At 53.4% G+C, this 16,414-nt stretch overlaps 2 protein-coding genes across 2 annotated transcripts; both read right to left on the bottom strand.

Annotated features, from left to right (window-relative positions):
• Positions 1 to 2,686: 2,686 nt before the first annotated feature.
• On the bottom strand, positions 2,687 to 3,277 carry LOC135325738 (olfactory receptor 14A16-like). The gene has a single exon (XM_064503739.1). It carries the CDS (start codon positions 3,275 to 3,277, stop codon positions 2,687 to 2,689), a length of 591 nt encoding a protein of 196 aa, XP_064359809.1.
• Positions 3,278 to 3,628: 351 nt separating this feature from the next.
• LOC112996437 (olfactory receptor 14A16-like) lies at positions 3,629 to 13,020 on the bottom strand (the record flags this gene model as incomplete). The annotated part of the gene is made up of 2 exons (XM_064503740.1): positions 3,629 to 3,649; positions 12,379 to 13,020. Coding segments are annotated over 2 exons (663 nt in total), but the record flags the coding sequence as incomplete, so codon positions are not given.
• Between the last annotated feature and the right edge of the window lie 3,394 nt (positions 13,021 to 16,414).

Below are 16,414 nucleotides of genomic sequence, written 5' to 3' on the forward strand. Positions count from 1 at the left end.
CCCTCACGCTGGGCACAGCCTGGGCTGGGCAGGGGCTGGGTGCTTTGACCCCTCAGACTCCAGGGGATCATTTAAGAGTCATTTAATAATACCCTAGCCATTTCCACATCTGAGGTCTGTGGTTCCAGGTCCAGCCGAGCTTTGGCTTTCCTCACTCCATCCCTGCATGCATGGACAAGGTCTTGATGCTCCCCCTGGGCAGCCCGTGCCCCTTCCACCCTCTGTGCACTTCCACCCCGGCACCCTGAGCGCTGGTGCTGCTGCCAGGGCAGAGGTGGAGGATCCCCCAGAGCGGCTCCTCAGGGAGCTCCCCAGGGCAACGCTGTGCCCAGCCCCAGCCCCAGCCTCAGCCCCAGCCCCAGTGTGGCAGAGGGGAGCTGCCCTCTCCCGACCCACCCTGGCAGTGCCAGCCCCACCTCAGCCCCCTCCTGAAAGGCTCCAGTGCAGCCCTGGAGGGAGCTGGAGCTGCCTCAGGCCTGGAGCAGTCTGGTGACAGGAGGGTTTGACATGGGCACGGCAGTAGCAGTGCTGGGAGCAGGGGAGGAGCAGGGAAATTGGGGCAAAGACCTCTGCTCTCGGCTTCAGGGCCAGGGCACTGGAGGGGTGATGCCTTTGTGGCTGATCAGGCTCCAGGTTCAGGGTGGATGCCAGCTCGAAGGTGGGAGCACCAAGATTTTCATGGGCTTCAGTGCAGCTGTGACCATGGTGAAGGCAAGTGGGCAGACCCAGGCACAGGCAACTGCGAAAGCTGGGGGTGGAAAAGTCAGCGTGGGGCTGGTGAAGATCCTCCCTCTGCTCCCTATGGGGAAGAGAGTCCCCAGGCAATGCTGGACTCCACTTTGGCTGATGGGAGAGGAGCACAGGGAGGTTGGAAGAGGCAGATGGAGCCTCTCAGGGTTCATGAGGGAGTTTTCCAAACACCAAGGCTGAGCCAGGGAGGGGCGTTGGGATCTTCCCCCTGCTGCTCTCCCAGACGAGCTCATTCTGCTCTGCCCCAGGTGCTCTCGTCCCCGTGCCAGTGGTGCCAGAGTAGAGGCTGAGAATTCATGGATTCACAGAGGAGTTTTGGTGGGAAGAGACCTCTGGAGGTCTCCAGTCCAACCTCCCACACAAAGCAGGGCTGTAGGAGCCCTCCAGTCCCATCTGGCCATCACTGGACTGTGCCTGACCCTGGTTAGGATCCCCAAGCCTGCTCTGCTCCTCTTGTCCAGGCTCTGCAGAACGGCACCTCTCATCAGTGGGTCCCTGCCCCACCTGCCTTGCTGACACCCTCGGCTCCTGGCTCCGCTTCCCACATGGAGCAGCCCTGCTGTGGGGCCATGGACCATGCTGGTTGGGGTGGGAAGCAGACCCAGCTGGACAGGGGTCACCACCACTGATACTGCTGGCACCTGTCTGTGCCCATGGACAGTGCTCAGAGGGACCCCAAGATGTTGGCAATAGCAGGAGATGTGTTTGGGGGGACACTAGCTCCAGCCTGTGGTGTTTCACTGAGGGTGCAGGAATCACTCTCCAGTGCCCCTTCCCTGGGACTCCTGGGTCCCCACTGCCTCTCCTGCAATTGCAGAGCCCTCGTTTCCCCATGCATACCTGGATTTAGTGCTTTACCTTCTGGTTACTGCACCATGGACCATCCCTCATTTTGTGAGGCTCCACTAACTGCCCACCCCCAGGTACACGCTGACCCTGGAGATCCCCTGAGCTCTCCTGGGGCTCAGATTCCCCTCCAGAAGGATGGGCATCTCTCATCAGCACTGTCACCCATGGGACCGCCCCGGGCAGGCAATTCAGAGACCGTTCACTAGCTCCACTGGCGCTGGTCACTGGCAGATGAACCCTGGATCCAACCCTCAGTCCCTAACAGTTCACACGGAGACTCTGAGCTCGTGCCCCAGAGCCCATGGAGTTCACAAGCAGAGCAGCAGGTGCTTGTATGGTGCAATTTCTGTGGGCTTATTTTTGAGTCCGGCTTTGGAGGAAAGGCCAGACTGGGAAAGGCTCTGCAAAGAGAAAGCCCTGCTGCTCTTGCTGGATGTGTCTCCAAGAAAGCTGCAGCCCCCACACAAAGGCTGAAGCAAGGAAATCCCTGTTGTGGCAGTGTGTGGACGTTCCTGAGGAGCAGAGGGTCTGTTCCCGCAGGCTGTGTCAACTCTGCTCCCCTCCACTCCCCCTCTGCTTTGAGTGTTGGAGCTCTGCAGAGGGAAGGGACCAGCCTGCAGCGACAGCCGGCTGCCACCCTTGCAGGAGAGAGGTGTGAGATCACACACCGACTGTGACCAGCAGAGCTGAGCTCTCCTAACAGACACAGAACGTGTGGTCTCACCCTGCCTGTACTTGTCTGAGCCTGACTCTGTGCCCCTGAGCTCCCTTGGTGTCAGTGCCGAAAGAGACACTGCAAAGGAACTCTCCTCATTGCCCTGAGGGCATCCAAACAGCTCAGACTAGCAGGTTCTGAGCTTTTTCCATCTTTGCTGATGAAGGGGGAAGCCTGGATTCCTGCTTCAATCCCATCTCTGGGTCAGACACCAATGAGAGATTCCTGAGGACAAGTGGCACAAAGAAAAGTATTTTTTTTTTCTTTTACAAGAATGTAACCAAGAAAAACAAGAAAGAAAGAAAGACATGAACAACACATAGCTATGATGCCAAATACCCTAGAAATGAGGAGCAGGTGCACATGGGATGGTTATTGGTGCTGACATTGGACCCACTGAAACAGTTTCCTCAGGGCCTCCTTGAGCTCCTTGTTCCTCATGCTGTAGATGAGGGGGTTCACTGCTGGAGGCACCATTGAGTACAGAACAGCCACCACCAGATCCAGAGCTGGGGAGGAGAGGGAGGGGGGCTTCAGGTAGGCAAAAAATGAGGTGCTGACAAACAGGGAGACCACGGCCAGGTGCGGGAGGCACATGGAAAAGGCTTTGTGCCGGCCCTGCTCAGAGGGGATCCTCAGCACAGCAGTGAAGATCTGCACGTAGGACAGCACAATGAAAACGAAACACCCAAAGAATAAACAGGCACCAACCACAAGAAGCCCCACTTCCCTGAGGTAGGAGTCTGCGCAGGAGCGCTTGAGGAGCTGGGGAATTTCACAGAAGAACTGGTCCACCGTGTTGCCTTTGCAGAGTGGTATTGAAAATGTGTTAGCTGTGTGCAGCACAGCATAGAGAAACCCACTGCCCCAGGCAACTGCTGCCATTTTGACACAGGCTCTGCTCCCCATGATGGTCCCATAGTGCAGGGGTCTGCAGATGGCAACAAAGCGGTCATAGGCCATGACTGTGAGGAGAGAATACTCTGTTGGAAACAAGAAGAGCAGCAAGAAGACCTGGGCAGCACATCCCAAATAGGAAATGGCCCTGGTGTCCCACAGGGAATTGGCCATGGATTTGGGGACAGTGGTGGAGATGGAGCCAAGGTCGAGGATGGAGAGGTTGAGGAGGAAGAAGTACATGGGGGTGTGGAGGCGGTGGCTGAAGGCTACAGCTGTGATGATGAGGCCGTTGCCCAGGAGGGCAGCCAGGTAGATGCCCAGGAAGAGCGAGAAGTGCAAGAGCTGCAGCTCCCGTGTGTCTGCAAATGCCAGGAGGAGGAACTCGCTGAAGGAGCTGCTGTTGGACATTTGGTCTCACTGGGCTTTGGGGATTGTCTAAGGAGGAAAAGACATTGGCAAGTTAGGGGAGATCTTCCAAGGAAAAAGAAATCATAATAAAAACACTACATTGCCTCTCTTTTTTGGGAGGATCACTGGGCAGGTACTTTGCTTGAGGTCTGGTTCATGCTGGCTGAGTGTGCTGTGAGGAGCAGAAGCCTCTACCCATGGGCTGCAGAGGAATCAGTCCTGCTGTACAGTAGTGGGAATGCAGGTAAACAGGTCTGACTCTCATAATTTCTCTCAAATAAAATCTATTCATCCTGTGGAAGGGCTTTTCAGTGTCTTCACTACCTTCTCTAAAGAATGAGGGTTGAGAAACAGAGTTTTAGGTTTATTTTCTTTGAGAGGGCCCTGTCACCTGTGGGGAGTGTTCCTCAAAGGCAGAAATTCTCAGCATTTCTATCGTGAGTCTTTAAAAACAAAAAGATTCACTGCCACTTGTTAAGGAGTGAGGACAGCTCTTCTGTCTATTAGTCTTGTTCCCAGCTGTCCTGTGCTCACACCTCTTTGAGCCGGAGGATGATAACTCTCATATGTTGCCCTAAAAAGAAACCTGCCACTGCTAGGAGCAGATGAGTCCAGTTTCAAAACCACAGATGTCAAACCGTTTTTCCCTTTCTCAGGCCGCCAGAAGGAGGTCTCGACACTCCCCTTCTAGGCAAGGACACACAGGGCTCTTTTCAGCTGCCCAGATACAGTTTCCCAACACCATCTCCATACTCTCAGTATCTCTGCAGCTTCTTCATGGGTCTCTCGGACATCACAGAGATGCTGTGAGGCAGCAGTGCCCTTCTGGAGGGCAGCTCAAAGTCTGGCGGGACATGACAGGGAAATGGTCAAAGGACATTAGGACTGAAGGTGGTCTCTCCTTAAGGGAGAGTCAGCTCAATTTCTAACCCCACAGACTGCACTTCCTGGAGCTGCACAGGCTAGAAGGGGGCTGCGGACACCTCACTCCCATGCAGATCCCGCTCTTGCACAGAGCCTTCAGCTTACCCAGCCAGGCATGTCACCTCACAGACAGTGACATCACAGGGCAGTCACTCTCAGGCCCTTTGTCGGGCAGCAGTAAACTTGCCCATGGCGGGAGAGAGGCCTCTCTCCTCTGCTGAAGGTCTGGCTGCAGAGGAGGCGGCTCATGGCCTGCACCCCATAACTGTCAGGGCAGAGGCTCTGCTGGGTGGGAAAGGAGACATGGGAGGCTTGTTCAGAAGAAGCTGCCTGCATTGCAGAGACTGTCCAAGACTCAAATCCATGCTGCCATGATGATTCTGTTGGCAGTGCCCTCACATTTCTTGCCCATCTCTGCTGCCTGGCACTGTCCTTGCCAGCAGCTCTTTCTCTGTCCCAGCTTCTTTTCCCTGCCAGTGCTCACAGACCCCATCCCACCCTCTGTGTGCTCAGTTCTGCCCTACAGAAACTGCCCAGGACAGGGCACTGGGCACAGGTATCTCTGTTCTCACAGGTCCTAAGGAGCAGGTCAGAAAAACTCTTATAAGGCAATAAAGGTGCTGCCAGTGCTGTCTGTCGGCTGAGGTGGGGCTGAAGGGGTTTGCTGGAGTTTCTCACAGACATATTGATCTCTGAGAGTGAAGGTCTGGGAGTACACATTGCTTGCAAACCAGAAGGCTCTTTCCTCTTTTCTCCTTGCCAAAATTAGGATGTATTTTTTATAGTTTCTGTAGTACTCCTGAGCTTTTACTAGAAGGAAAACTCCTTCCCTTTCCATCAGCCTTTTTTTGACCTTCCTCTGAAAAGACCCTTCGGACATAACCTGTGCATGAGCTCGAGCTGGTGGCACCCCTGACCCATGCATCGCCTTCTTGACAGGAGAATGAACCTGTCCTGCCACAGGTCACTGAATCCATGACTCAATCTATCAGTTATAGGATGGACTGGGTTCAGAAGACCCCTCCAGGAACCTCAGTAGCATTGCCCTGCAGCGAGAGGCTTACCGTGTCAAGGGCTGTGGAGATTTCTCCCAGAACGAGCTCTCCTCTGTCCTCCCACTCCACACTGCCTTGCACTTCTCTCTGCCTTCTCTCAGCTCATGTCAGCAGCAGCAGGCAATGCCCGCAGCCCTGCTGCTCTTGGCAGAGGAGCTGCTCCTGCACACAGCTGTGTCTGGGCAGTGCTGCCAGGTTGCCATGAGCTCCCTCCATCCCAGGAGCCTGGCCTCGCTCAGGAGCAGAGGCCCACCTGAAGGCTTGAATTTCCCTGTCCCTTGTGCTCCCTCCTCCTGGGAAATGTTCACTCATGTAGACTAAAATAATCACCTATTGTCCTTTGCTAAAGAGTGGAGAAAGACAGATTCCAACATTGCAACTTGTTTCATCAGAGAATGACTATCTATGAGAGGTGGAAATGTCCCACTCTGGAAGGCCCTATTCCCATCTCTTGTTCAGCTGGAAAAGGAAAGGCTTTGCTGGGGACTCATAGCAGCTTCTCAACTCAAGGTTACCACCAATAAAGAACCAGGTTTTTGCAGCGACTCATGGCAGAAGAATGAGAGGCAATGGCTATAAGCTGACACAAGTGAGGTTAAAATTTAGATGTAAGGGAGAAAATCAAAGAGGGTGATGAAGCATTTGAAGAAGGGTCCAGCGAGGTTATGGACTTTCTGTTCCTGGAGGCTTACAGGATGCAGCTGGACAAGGCCCTCAGGAACTTGGTGTGAATTCAGTGTTGATCCTGATGTGAGCAGGAGATTGGGCTAGAGGCCTCCCAAGGTCCCTTCCAGCCTGAATGATTCAGTGATTCTGTCATCTCTGGCTATTGCCACTGCAAGTCTTGCAGTTTTGAATTCCTTTTCTGCATGTGGGTTAGCACCAGATTTGGCCTCCCCAGAGCCAGCCGCTCCTAGTGGTGGGAGGTTTCCTCTTGGGCCTGAAAGGTTTTAAGGTCAAAGTTTAATTATGAACAGCTGCTTGTCCAGAGTGGACCCTTCTCACAGCATACAATACCTGCTGCGTTACAACACAATACTCTTCACCATTGTGAATGACGGGAAGTGAGAGCCAACGGGCATTGGTTGCAACAAAAGAGGTACGGGATGGGGATAAGGAAAAAAATTTTAGCTATTGAGATGGTGAAGCACTGGGGCAGGTTGCCCAGAGAGGCTGTGCCCTCCGGGCCAAAAAGCATCTCCATCCTTGGAGGTTTTCAAGGCTTAAATAAATAAAGCCTTGAGCAACCTGGTCCGATCTGAGAGCTGACCCTGCTGTGAGCAGGAAGCTGGGTTGGAGACCTCCTGAGGTCCTTTCCAGCCTGAATCATCTTGCATTTCTTTCCACACCAGGTCTTCCCTTGTTGATGGTAGGGAAAGCACTTAGGTCCTCTGTGACCACAGAAGTAAGTCAGACGTAAGTATGGTCAGAACAACTGCAGCAGTCCTGTCCTCTTCCAGTCAGTGTTGCTCAGGTGTAGGACTGTTTCACAGGTACCCCCAAACAGCCCTGATCATCTCCTTTATTTCACCCCCTGCTTTCCCCCCCTCCTTTTCCCCCTTTCAGGATCTTCCCTTTTATCATCCTCATGCTCGTCCACACAAACAGCCCACCTCTGCTTACCCTGTGCCCACTGGTCCTCATTTTGCTTGCTTTGTGCATTCATTGGGCTTTTCTGGGCATTCATCTGGCTTTTACTGTGCTTTACTGTCAGCACAGTAATTCCTACCAGTGCCAGCAGTTCCATTAAACTAATACCTCCTTTTATTATGTGTAGTGTCCTGCAGTTCCTCACGCTCTTATCCTGCTGGAGTCACCACAAGTCAGGGGAGCCATCTGCACACACACACACATTAACAGCTGACACAAGAGAGCTTCAGTGTGGGGGACCTTCAGAAACTTGAGGGTTTGTCCAACAGAAGCCTCAGGAAGTTTTCCAAGGAGAAGGGGCAAGTCCTGCACCTGGGGAAGGATAACTCCATGCATCAGGGCAGCATGGGCCCTTACCAGCAGAGGAGTGACCCTGAGGAGATGGGCCTGGGCATCGTGAGAAGTCCCACACAAGCCAGTGGGGCACACTCATTGCAAATAAGGCCAGAGGTCCATGGGCTGCATTAGGAAGAGCTTGGCCAGCAGACCAGGGGAGCCATTATCCCCCTTGACTCTGCTCTGGTGTGGCCACAGCTGCAGCAGTGTGTCCCAGGGTGGGGCTCCCAGGAGCTTCTCTTGGTAGTGGGAAACAGCATGAGAAGGGGAAACAGCCACAAACTGCAACTTGGGAGGTTCAGGCTGGACATTAACGTGAATAAATGTCACTCAAAGAGTAGTGCTGTGCTGCCAGAGATCACCCAGAGGGAGTCTGTGATCAGCCCCTGGCTCTGTGTTTCAAGGAACAGCCAGTGAGGATGGAGAGACACTGGTAAAGGGAGGGAGATCCTGGAGTGAGAGAGAGCAAGGCAGGGAAGCAGGTTTACAGTCTGCTGGGACACAGCAGCAGGCGTGGGACAGTGTAGGACAGCCTGTGGTGGAGACAGTCGAGGGCACAGGCAAGCCTGAGGGCTGCTTGTCCCCCAGGAGACCCCAAGATATGTCGTGTCCTTGTCCTCCTCTCAGCATTGCACACCCCCACATGCAGCCTGCCCCCAGGAAGAGCCCTGGGAAACGTGGGAGAAAAGGATCTGCCTTCCCAGGGGCTGGGTGTCCATCCTTGCCCATTTTGCTTGATCAAACACACCAAGGTTGACTTGGCATTAGAAACACCTGCACATTGCCTTTGCCTGCTTGTAGTCAGTGATCACAATTCTCTGCTCAGACCAGCCCCTGGGGAGAGTTTGTTGCTCATGGCTCTCAATGGGACCCACTAACACTCAAAGAAACTTTGGGCTTTGCTTCTTTGACTTCTGGAACATTTTCTGCAATATCCTGCGAGGAGCTGTGGTTCATGGACTCAGCACCAAATCCACCATGGGGATCATTAAAATGCAAAAGCCCTGATGAAACACATCTCTTCCTGTAATTTTCTTCAAATCTTGTATGGCTAATGGAAGATGTTTCGGGAGTGTAGCTGAAAGATGGAGACTGCAATAGTATTCAAGCATTTCTGCTTTGAAAGGGTGGTGGTTTTTTCCGGATTATTTATTTATTCGGATTATTATTTTCCCACTTTCAGAATAAGGGACAGCAACATTCTCCAGTTGAGATCGATCCAGAGTGTCTCCTAGTGAAGTCTGGACATGTAGCCAACACCTGGGGCTGGCACCGCCAGGGTGGGTCGGGAGAGGGCAGCTCCCCTCTGCCATGCTGGGGCTGGGGCTGTGGCTGGGGCTGGGGCTGGGCACAGCGTTTCCCTGGGGAGCTCCCTGAGGAGCCGCTCCGGGGGATCCTCCAGCTCTGCCCTGGCAGCAGCACCGGTGCTCAAGGTGCTGGGGTGGAAGTGCACAGAGGGTGGAAGGGGCACGGGCTGCCCAGGGGGAGCATCAAGACCCTGTCCGTGCATGCAGGGATGGAGTGAGGAAAGCCAGAGCCTGGCTGGAGCTGCAACCAGATGCCTTGGACATGGCAACTGCTGTCATTAAATGACTCCTAAATGATCCCCCACCCACTGCCCAGCCAGTGGTATGCTCCAGGATCCACTGGTGTCTGGTGCAGAAGAGAGGCCATGCAAGGCTGGTCTTTTCGCCACCACTGGGATACAGAGACTTGCAGGAGGATGGAGCTGGCCATGGACCACCCCACAGCTGGGTGAGCAGCCAGTGCTGGAAAGGGGTGATGTGAGGGGCTGCTCTGGGACGATGGCCCTGCAGCAGCTTCCCCACTGTGTCCGTGCAACACAGGGAACTACCTGGGCTCTTCTCTCCTGCACCCGCCATGTCCTGCTGCCTTTCCCAGCAGACCTGCATTTGCCTGCAAGCACACGGCTCTGTGCTCCCACACTGCCGTTCACACGCAGGAGCTGCTTGCTGGCATTTGTCCTCTCCCAGACCCTTTCCAGACCAGACCAGACCCTCCCCAGCTCTCCCCACCTCCCCTGCCCTCTCCCCAGCCCACCCAGCACAGCAGACCAGCCTGGGGTGGCCCCACAGCAGTGCCTGTGGCACGGGGCTGCAGAGCTCTGGGCACTCACCCCACAGCCCCAGCCCCTCTGCAGGCCACAGCAGCTGCTGGGGGGCAGAGGGGGGTGTCAGCCTCCCCATCAGCTCCCAGGCTGGGGACCAGCAATGGCACAAGGAAATGGAGGCCAGGCACTCCATGTCTCCACTGCTCTCATGACCAGAGATCCTTCACCCTGGCTGCCTGCAGCCCCTCTGGGCAGCCCCTCTCCCCAGGGCAGCACTCACTGCCCACTCCAGGCACAAACTCCCCCTGGAGATCCCCTCTGCTTTCCGAGTGGCTCCATTCTCCCTGCCAGAACTATGGGCATCTCTCACCAGCCCTCTAATAGGTGACACAGTCCCCAGCAGAGACCTCTTGACCACTCACTGTCCTCAGGGCCACTGGGCCCCCACAAGGGAGGGCTGAATCCAGCCCACGTTCCCTAACACATCACCCCATGAGCTCATGCTCCTTAGCCCATGGAAACCCAGGCACAGCAACAAGGTAGTAGAAGGATGGAGTGGATGACAGAAGCAACAGTGACTCTTCTCTCATAGACTACTTCCAAGTGGGGATCCCATTTGTGGGAAGTAGTAAGTTGGCTAAATAAGCGACAAACTCCCACGGGAAGTCCCATAGAGAAGGGGGTTGTGTCAGTAGCTGCATGAATTCCTGTTAAAACCAAAAGAAAACCCTATCAAAGTCCTGGAGATGAGGCTGTGATTAAACATCCAACTCAGAGATCAGTATGGGTGATGGTGCTCTTTTACCATGGAAAAGGAGTACGGGATGCTGTAGACTCTGAAGGGAGTAAGTTAACCATAAGTGAGGCTTGGATTATGTCCAGGACCTAGGTGTCTTCTCTTGCAGGGAAGTGTGGTGTTACCTGCTAACCGTGGGGACACTGATAACTGGAAAAAACACCTGAAATGTGTCTCTAACAGATTCTGCCTTTTCACATTGCCCATGGGACAACTTTGTTATTGAAGATCAGTCACAACCCATCTTTAAAACTATAGTTATAAGAGAAATACCATCTGTATCATTAGCACAAGGTCAAGGACTGATAGCCATAATGTTACACTGACCCTAAGAGCTAACGTTAGTCTAAATGTAGCTGCATGTAATAACACACGGGATGGGAAGCTGCACCTGGTTATGACAATAGAGTGAGATGGGTACTACAGACATGGAAGGCGACAAAAGCCGTTGTAATCTGACCTATGTTTTTGACCAAATCACCACGCAGACTTACTGGTTAACTTCTCATATGACTGAACAAACGATGGCTTTGTTTGGATCCATTTAATATATCAGTAACACTTGGAGTAACCTTCCATCAACTCGACAGCATTCTCAGACAGAACACCAAGGTTACTCAACATCTGTTGCAAACTGGAGAACTCTTAGAGGAAAGGGGAGCAACGATGATATATGATAAAACGAACAGATTCAGTTAGTAGGAGTGTCCAGCGACAGAGCAGCCTGCCCTGAGCTGACACACGTAGAGATAAGTTTTCATTAATTCCTCCCTGCAAGCCCACAATTGTTCCTTTGCTCTTCTCAAGAGGCGTCCCTGTTCTCCAGAGAGCCTTTCCTCAGCTCAGTGTGTCTGTGCTGGCCTCACCAGCCATTTCTGCACCCCTCTGCCGTGCTTCCCAGGCTGGTGGTGCTGCTCTGCAGAGTGAGCAGCTGTGGGACCCTGGGGTGACTCCACACTGGCTGTGCTGGTCAGGGTAGACCTGGCTGGCCCAGCATCACGGCACCTGACAAGCCCCTCCGCAGGTCTCTGTGGCTGTGGAGGATGCTCAGAGCAATCACAAGGCATTTCAAATGGCTCAGGATGGGGTCAGGTGTGTCCCGAGATGCAGCCATGGGTTTTCATTGTAGGTGACATGAACCACTCCTGAGGCTGCCTTCCCTGTACCGGATGAGTCCCCACTGCCTCTCCTGAGACTGCAGAGCCCTGATTTGGTGCATTCCTCAGTTTGGCCCTTCACCTTTGGGTGACTCCACTTGGTTTTGGGAGTCTCTACTCACTGCCCATCCCAGGCACATGCTGTCCCTGGAGATCCCCTGTGCTCTTCTGGTGGCTCCATGTTCCCTTCCAGAAGGATGGGCATCTCTCACCAGCCCTCTAATATGTGAGACAGTCCCCAGCAGACACCGCTTGAGCACTCACCCTCTCCCAGGCCACTGGCACCCACAAGTGAGGGCTGAATCCAGTCCTCATTCCCTCATCCATCATTTTATGAGCTCATGTTCCTCTGCGATGAAAATCCCAGACCTTTTCAGGTTCAATTCCCTGGGCGCATTCTCAGCTCCAGCTTTGGAAGAAGAGCCCAACCTTTGGGCAGCGTACTGATGAAATCCCCTTTTATTACACAGATGCTGCAAGAGAGGCCAGCTCTGACACAGGGATCGGTAGGTTTAGGGAAGGCCTCTGGGTCAGAGGGATGGGGTTTGTGCCTCTGGAGAAGAGAGATGAATTCAAACATTTGTGAACAAACATGCTTATCACAGACAGAATGCCAAAACCACAGATGTTGCCTGAGTTCTCTTGGAAATCACTCGTGAGGAGAGATGGGCAGCTTATTGCTGCTGAAATAGTACCAGTTGAATCAGTTTCTTCAGTGCCTCCTTGAGCTCCTTGTTCCTCATGCTGTAGATGAGGGGGTTCACTGCTGGAGGCACCACCGAGTACAGAACAGCCACCACCAGATCCACAGATGGAGAGGAGAGGGAGGGGGGCTTCAGGTAGGCAAACATGCCAGTGCTGAGAAACAGGGAGACCACGGCCAGGTGCGGGAGGCACATGGAAAAGGCTTTGTGCTGGCCCTGCTCAGAGGGGATCCTCAGCACAGCAGTGAAGATCTGCACGTAGGACAGCACAATGAAAACGAAACACCCAAAGAATAAACACGCAGTAACCACAAGAATCCCCACTTCCCTAAGGTAGACATCTGAGCAGGAGAGCTTGAGGATCTGGGGGATTTCACAGAAGAACTGGTCCACTGTGTTGCCTTGGCAGAGTGGTATTGAAAATGTGTTCCCAGTGTGCAGGAGAGCATGGAGAAAACCACTGGCCCAGGCAGCTGCTGCCATTTGGACACAAGCTCTGCTGCCCATGATGGTCCCATAGTGCAGGGGTCTGCAGATGGCAACAAAGCGGTCATACGCCATGACTGTGAGGAGAGAATACTCTCCTCCAAAGAAGAAGAAAACAAGGAAGATCTGGGCAGCACATCCTGAGTAAGAAATGGCCCTGGTGTTGCTCAGGGAATTGGCCATGGATTTGGGGACAGTGGTGGAGATGGAGCCAAGGTCGAGGAGGGAGAGGTTGAGGAGGAAGAAGTACATGGGGCTGTGGAGGCGGTGGTCGCAGGCTACGGCTGTGATGATGAGGCCGTTGGCCAGGAGGGCAGCCAGGTAGATGCCCAGGAAGAGCAAGAAGTGCAAGAGCTGCAGCTCCTGCGTGTCCGCAAATGCCAGGAGGAGGAACTCGTTGAGGGAGCTGCTGTTGGACATTTGCTCATTTGGGGCACAGGGGGCCTGTTAATGGATGAAAAGACATGGACAAGATAGGGCAGTTTTTTCTCCAAGAAAAGCTTTCAATTTTTCATAAAAATACTTTCTCCCCCCCTCCCCTCCCCCTTCCCTCCCCCCCCCTCCGCCCGCAATACTGACAGATTTCTTTTATTCTCAGGAAGACCTTTGTTCAGCTCATCAGCTTCAGCTCTAGCTGAGTGTGCTGGGAGGAGCAGGGGCCTGTCCCAATCCACACCAGTCGGTATATGGGACTGGTTTGGGACATCTCTGATTTTCACAGTTGATGTCAAAGGATGTCCACCTTTAATGGAAAAGGTCTGTTAATATCCTCACACACAGTTCTAAAGAGTTTGTGCTGCAGCAGAGAGGCTTAGTATTTTTTTACAATTATTTTGTTTGGAGATCTTAGATTCTGCCAGCACATCTGGTGAGTGTTCTTTGTAGGGACAGATATTTTTATTGCTGCAAGCATGAACATTAGAAAGACCAGAGAGGAAAATGGGCTCTCTGCTGCTTAGTGCAGAGTCAGGAGTGTTGTTGAGCCTATCCGTCTTGTTTCCAGCAGCCCTGTGCTTGCACCTGTGTTAACTGGAGGATGATTTCACACATGAGTTACTCTAAAAAAGACACTGGACTGATGAGATCAAGGGAGGCTGGTTTCAAAGCACAGTTCTCATAACTCTGCTCTCTTTCTCAGCCTGAGGTGGAGATGTGATGGAGAGAACAGGACACTGCTCCTGACATACATGACCAGACCAAGCACTCTGTGAGGTGAGTGCAGATAGCTGAGGAAATTCTCACCACTCCCATTCTAGCTGAGGAAACACAGGGTTCACTTCAGCTGCACGCATACGAAACTGTTCAGGAGCATTTTGTAGTGTTAGCATCTCCTGAGCTTCTTGAAATGGCTCTCCAATGCTGCTAGGATCCAATGGGAGAGCTGTGTCCTTCTAGAGGGCAGCTTGCAAACCCAGCAGGTCACCCGAAGGGGACAGTCACGTGTCCTGAAAACGGAGTCTCCTAAAGGGAGAGTCAACTCCTTCCCCAGCCCCTCCAACTACATCGCCCAGCACCCTGGATAAGAACAGGGCTTGGGCACCTCACCCCACGCACACACCTCCATGGCAAGACCTCAGGGTGGGTGTCTGAATTTGTAGCTGAACCCCCAGCTGACAGCAAGTACACGAGCAGAAAGGAGAGGCAGGGAAACAAGGAGAAACACTGTGACCTGCTGCCAAGGGAGGAGAGAGAGACAGACAGACAGAGGGGCACCTTCCCCAGACTGCTTCTCCCAGACAGTGCGTCCTCCCAGGGCAGTCGTTCGCAGCCCCTTTGCCTTGCAGTGGGAAATGGGCACGTGGCAGGAGAGAGGCAGCTCTGCCTTTCTGGAAATCTGACTGCCAAGGAAGTGAAAGATGCCCTAGACCTCTTCACCGTCAGAGCAGAGGGAGGGCTCTATTGGGTGGGAGAGGAGAAAAGGGTGGCTTGCCCAGAGAAAGACATCTAAAATGAAGGGCCACAAGAGTGTTGCTTGAATCCAGCCTACCACAGTGTTTCTGTGGGCACTTTCCTAGCATTCCCTGACCATCTCTCAGCTGCCTGGAGCTGTCCCCACTGGGAGCGGTTTCTCTGTCCCCACATCTCTCCCCTGTCAGTGCCCACAGACCCCATCCCACCTGCTGAGCATTTGGCTCTGCTCTACAGAAACCTTCCAGCAAAAGGGCACTGCCCAGGGGCATCTCTGTGTTTGCAGGACCTAAGGAGCAGGTGAGACACAGCATGATGAGAGTGATGGGTGCTGCAAAGGTGATCTTGCTGCTGCCTGTAGGTAAAAAGGCAGATGAAGGAACTTTCTGGGATCCTTGCAGACCTGTTGATCCCTCAGAGTAACACTGCAGAACTCTCCTTCAGGCATCTAAAGCTAAAACATTCTCTTCAATTTGTGCTTTGCCAAAGATACAAAACAAAATCAGAGCCTCAGGAGAGTGCTTTCCCTTTCAGGTAAGCTTGCCATGAGTGTCCCCATGAAAAGTCCACTCCAGACATGTTCTGAGGGTGAGCTGGAGCTGTGAGCAGCCCTGACTCACGCAGCACCTTCTCAACAGGAGAATGAACCTGCCCTGGCAGGGGTCTCTCCTTCCACCCAGAGCTTCTCCCCACAGCGCTGTGGGGGAGCTCCCCGGGCAGGCTGAGTGCTGACCCTCACGGGTGACAGAGTCACTGCCCTGGGCACACAGCACCCTGAGGCTCAGGGGCATTGCTCTGGCATACAGCCCTGCACAGACCTATGTGCACACCCAGGTTTCACTCCCCTGCACCAGTCCTGGAAGGAAGTAGCTGTGATGGCCTGTCCCTGTGCGGTGTAGCAGGGAATCTCCCCCTCTTCTACAAGGGAGAAGCCAGAAGAATGAGCCTTAAAAAGCAGTCATGGGGTGGAATGGGTTTAGAAGACCCCTCCAGGAACCTCAGTAGCATTGCCCTGCAGACAGAGACTTACTGTGTCAAGGGCTGTGAAGATTTCTCCCACAAGGAGCTCTCCTCTGTCCTCCCACTCCACACTGCCTTGCACTTCTCTCTGCCTTCTCTCAGCTCATGTCAGCAGCAGCAGGCAGTGCCCGCAGCCCTGCTGCTCTTGGCAGAGGAGCTGCTCCTGCACACAGCTGTGTCAGGGCAGTGCTGCCAGGTTGCCATGAGCTCCTTCCATCTCAGGAGCCCAGCCCCACTTGGCAACAGTGGCCCAGCTGAAGGCATGATTTTTTTCTGTCCCTTGTGCTCCCTCCTCCTGGGAAACATTCACTGCAGTAAACTAAAAAAATCACCTATTGTCCTTTGCTAAAGAGTGGAGAGAGATGGATTCCAACATTGCAATTTATTTCATCAGAGGATGGCTGTCTATGAAAGGTGGAAATGTCCCATTCTGGAAGCCCCTATTCCCATCTCATAACTAGGCAGGACACCTAGAAGGGGACAAGAACAGAGCTCATTTTCCCATTGTTCAGGTATTAATTCCGATGAGTCAGTGTAGCCTGCTCAGGCTGCTTTAGAAGGCCCTGAGATAGAGTGGGATTCAGCAAACTCCCGTGACCTCCACAAACACACAGCAGGTGGGATTCCCCCTTCCCAGGCTGAAGTGAGCATAACATAGGTGTCTGCATGGGAGCTCCTTGTCTAT

The sequence above is a fragment of the Dromaius novaehollandiae genome, unplaced genomic scaffold, assembly GCF_036370855.1.
Source record: "Dromaius novaehollandiae isolate bDroNov1 unplaced genomic scaffold, bDroNov1.hap1 HAP1_SCAFFOLD_56, whole genome shotgun sequence".
Classification (NCBI taxonomy): domain Eukaryota; kingdom Metazoa; phylum Chordata; class Aves; order Casuariiformes; family Dromaiidae; genus Dromaius; species Dromaius novaehollandiae.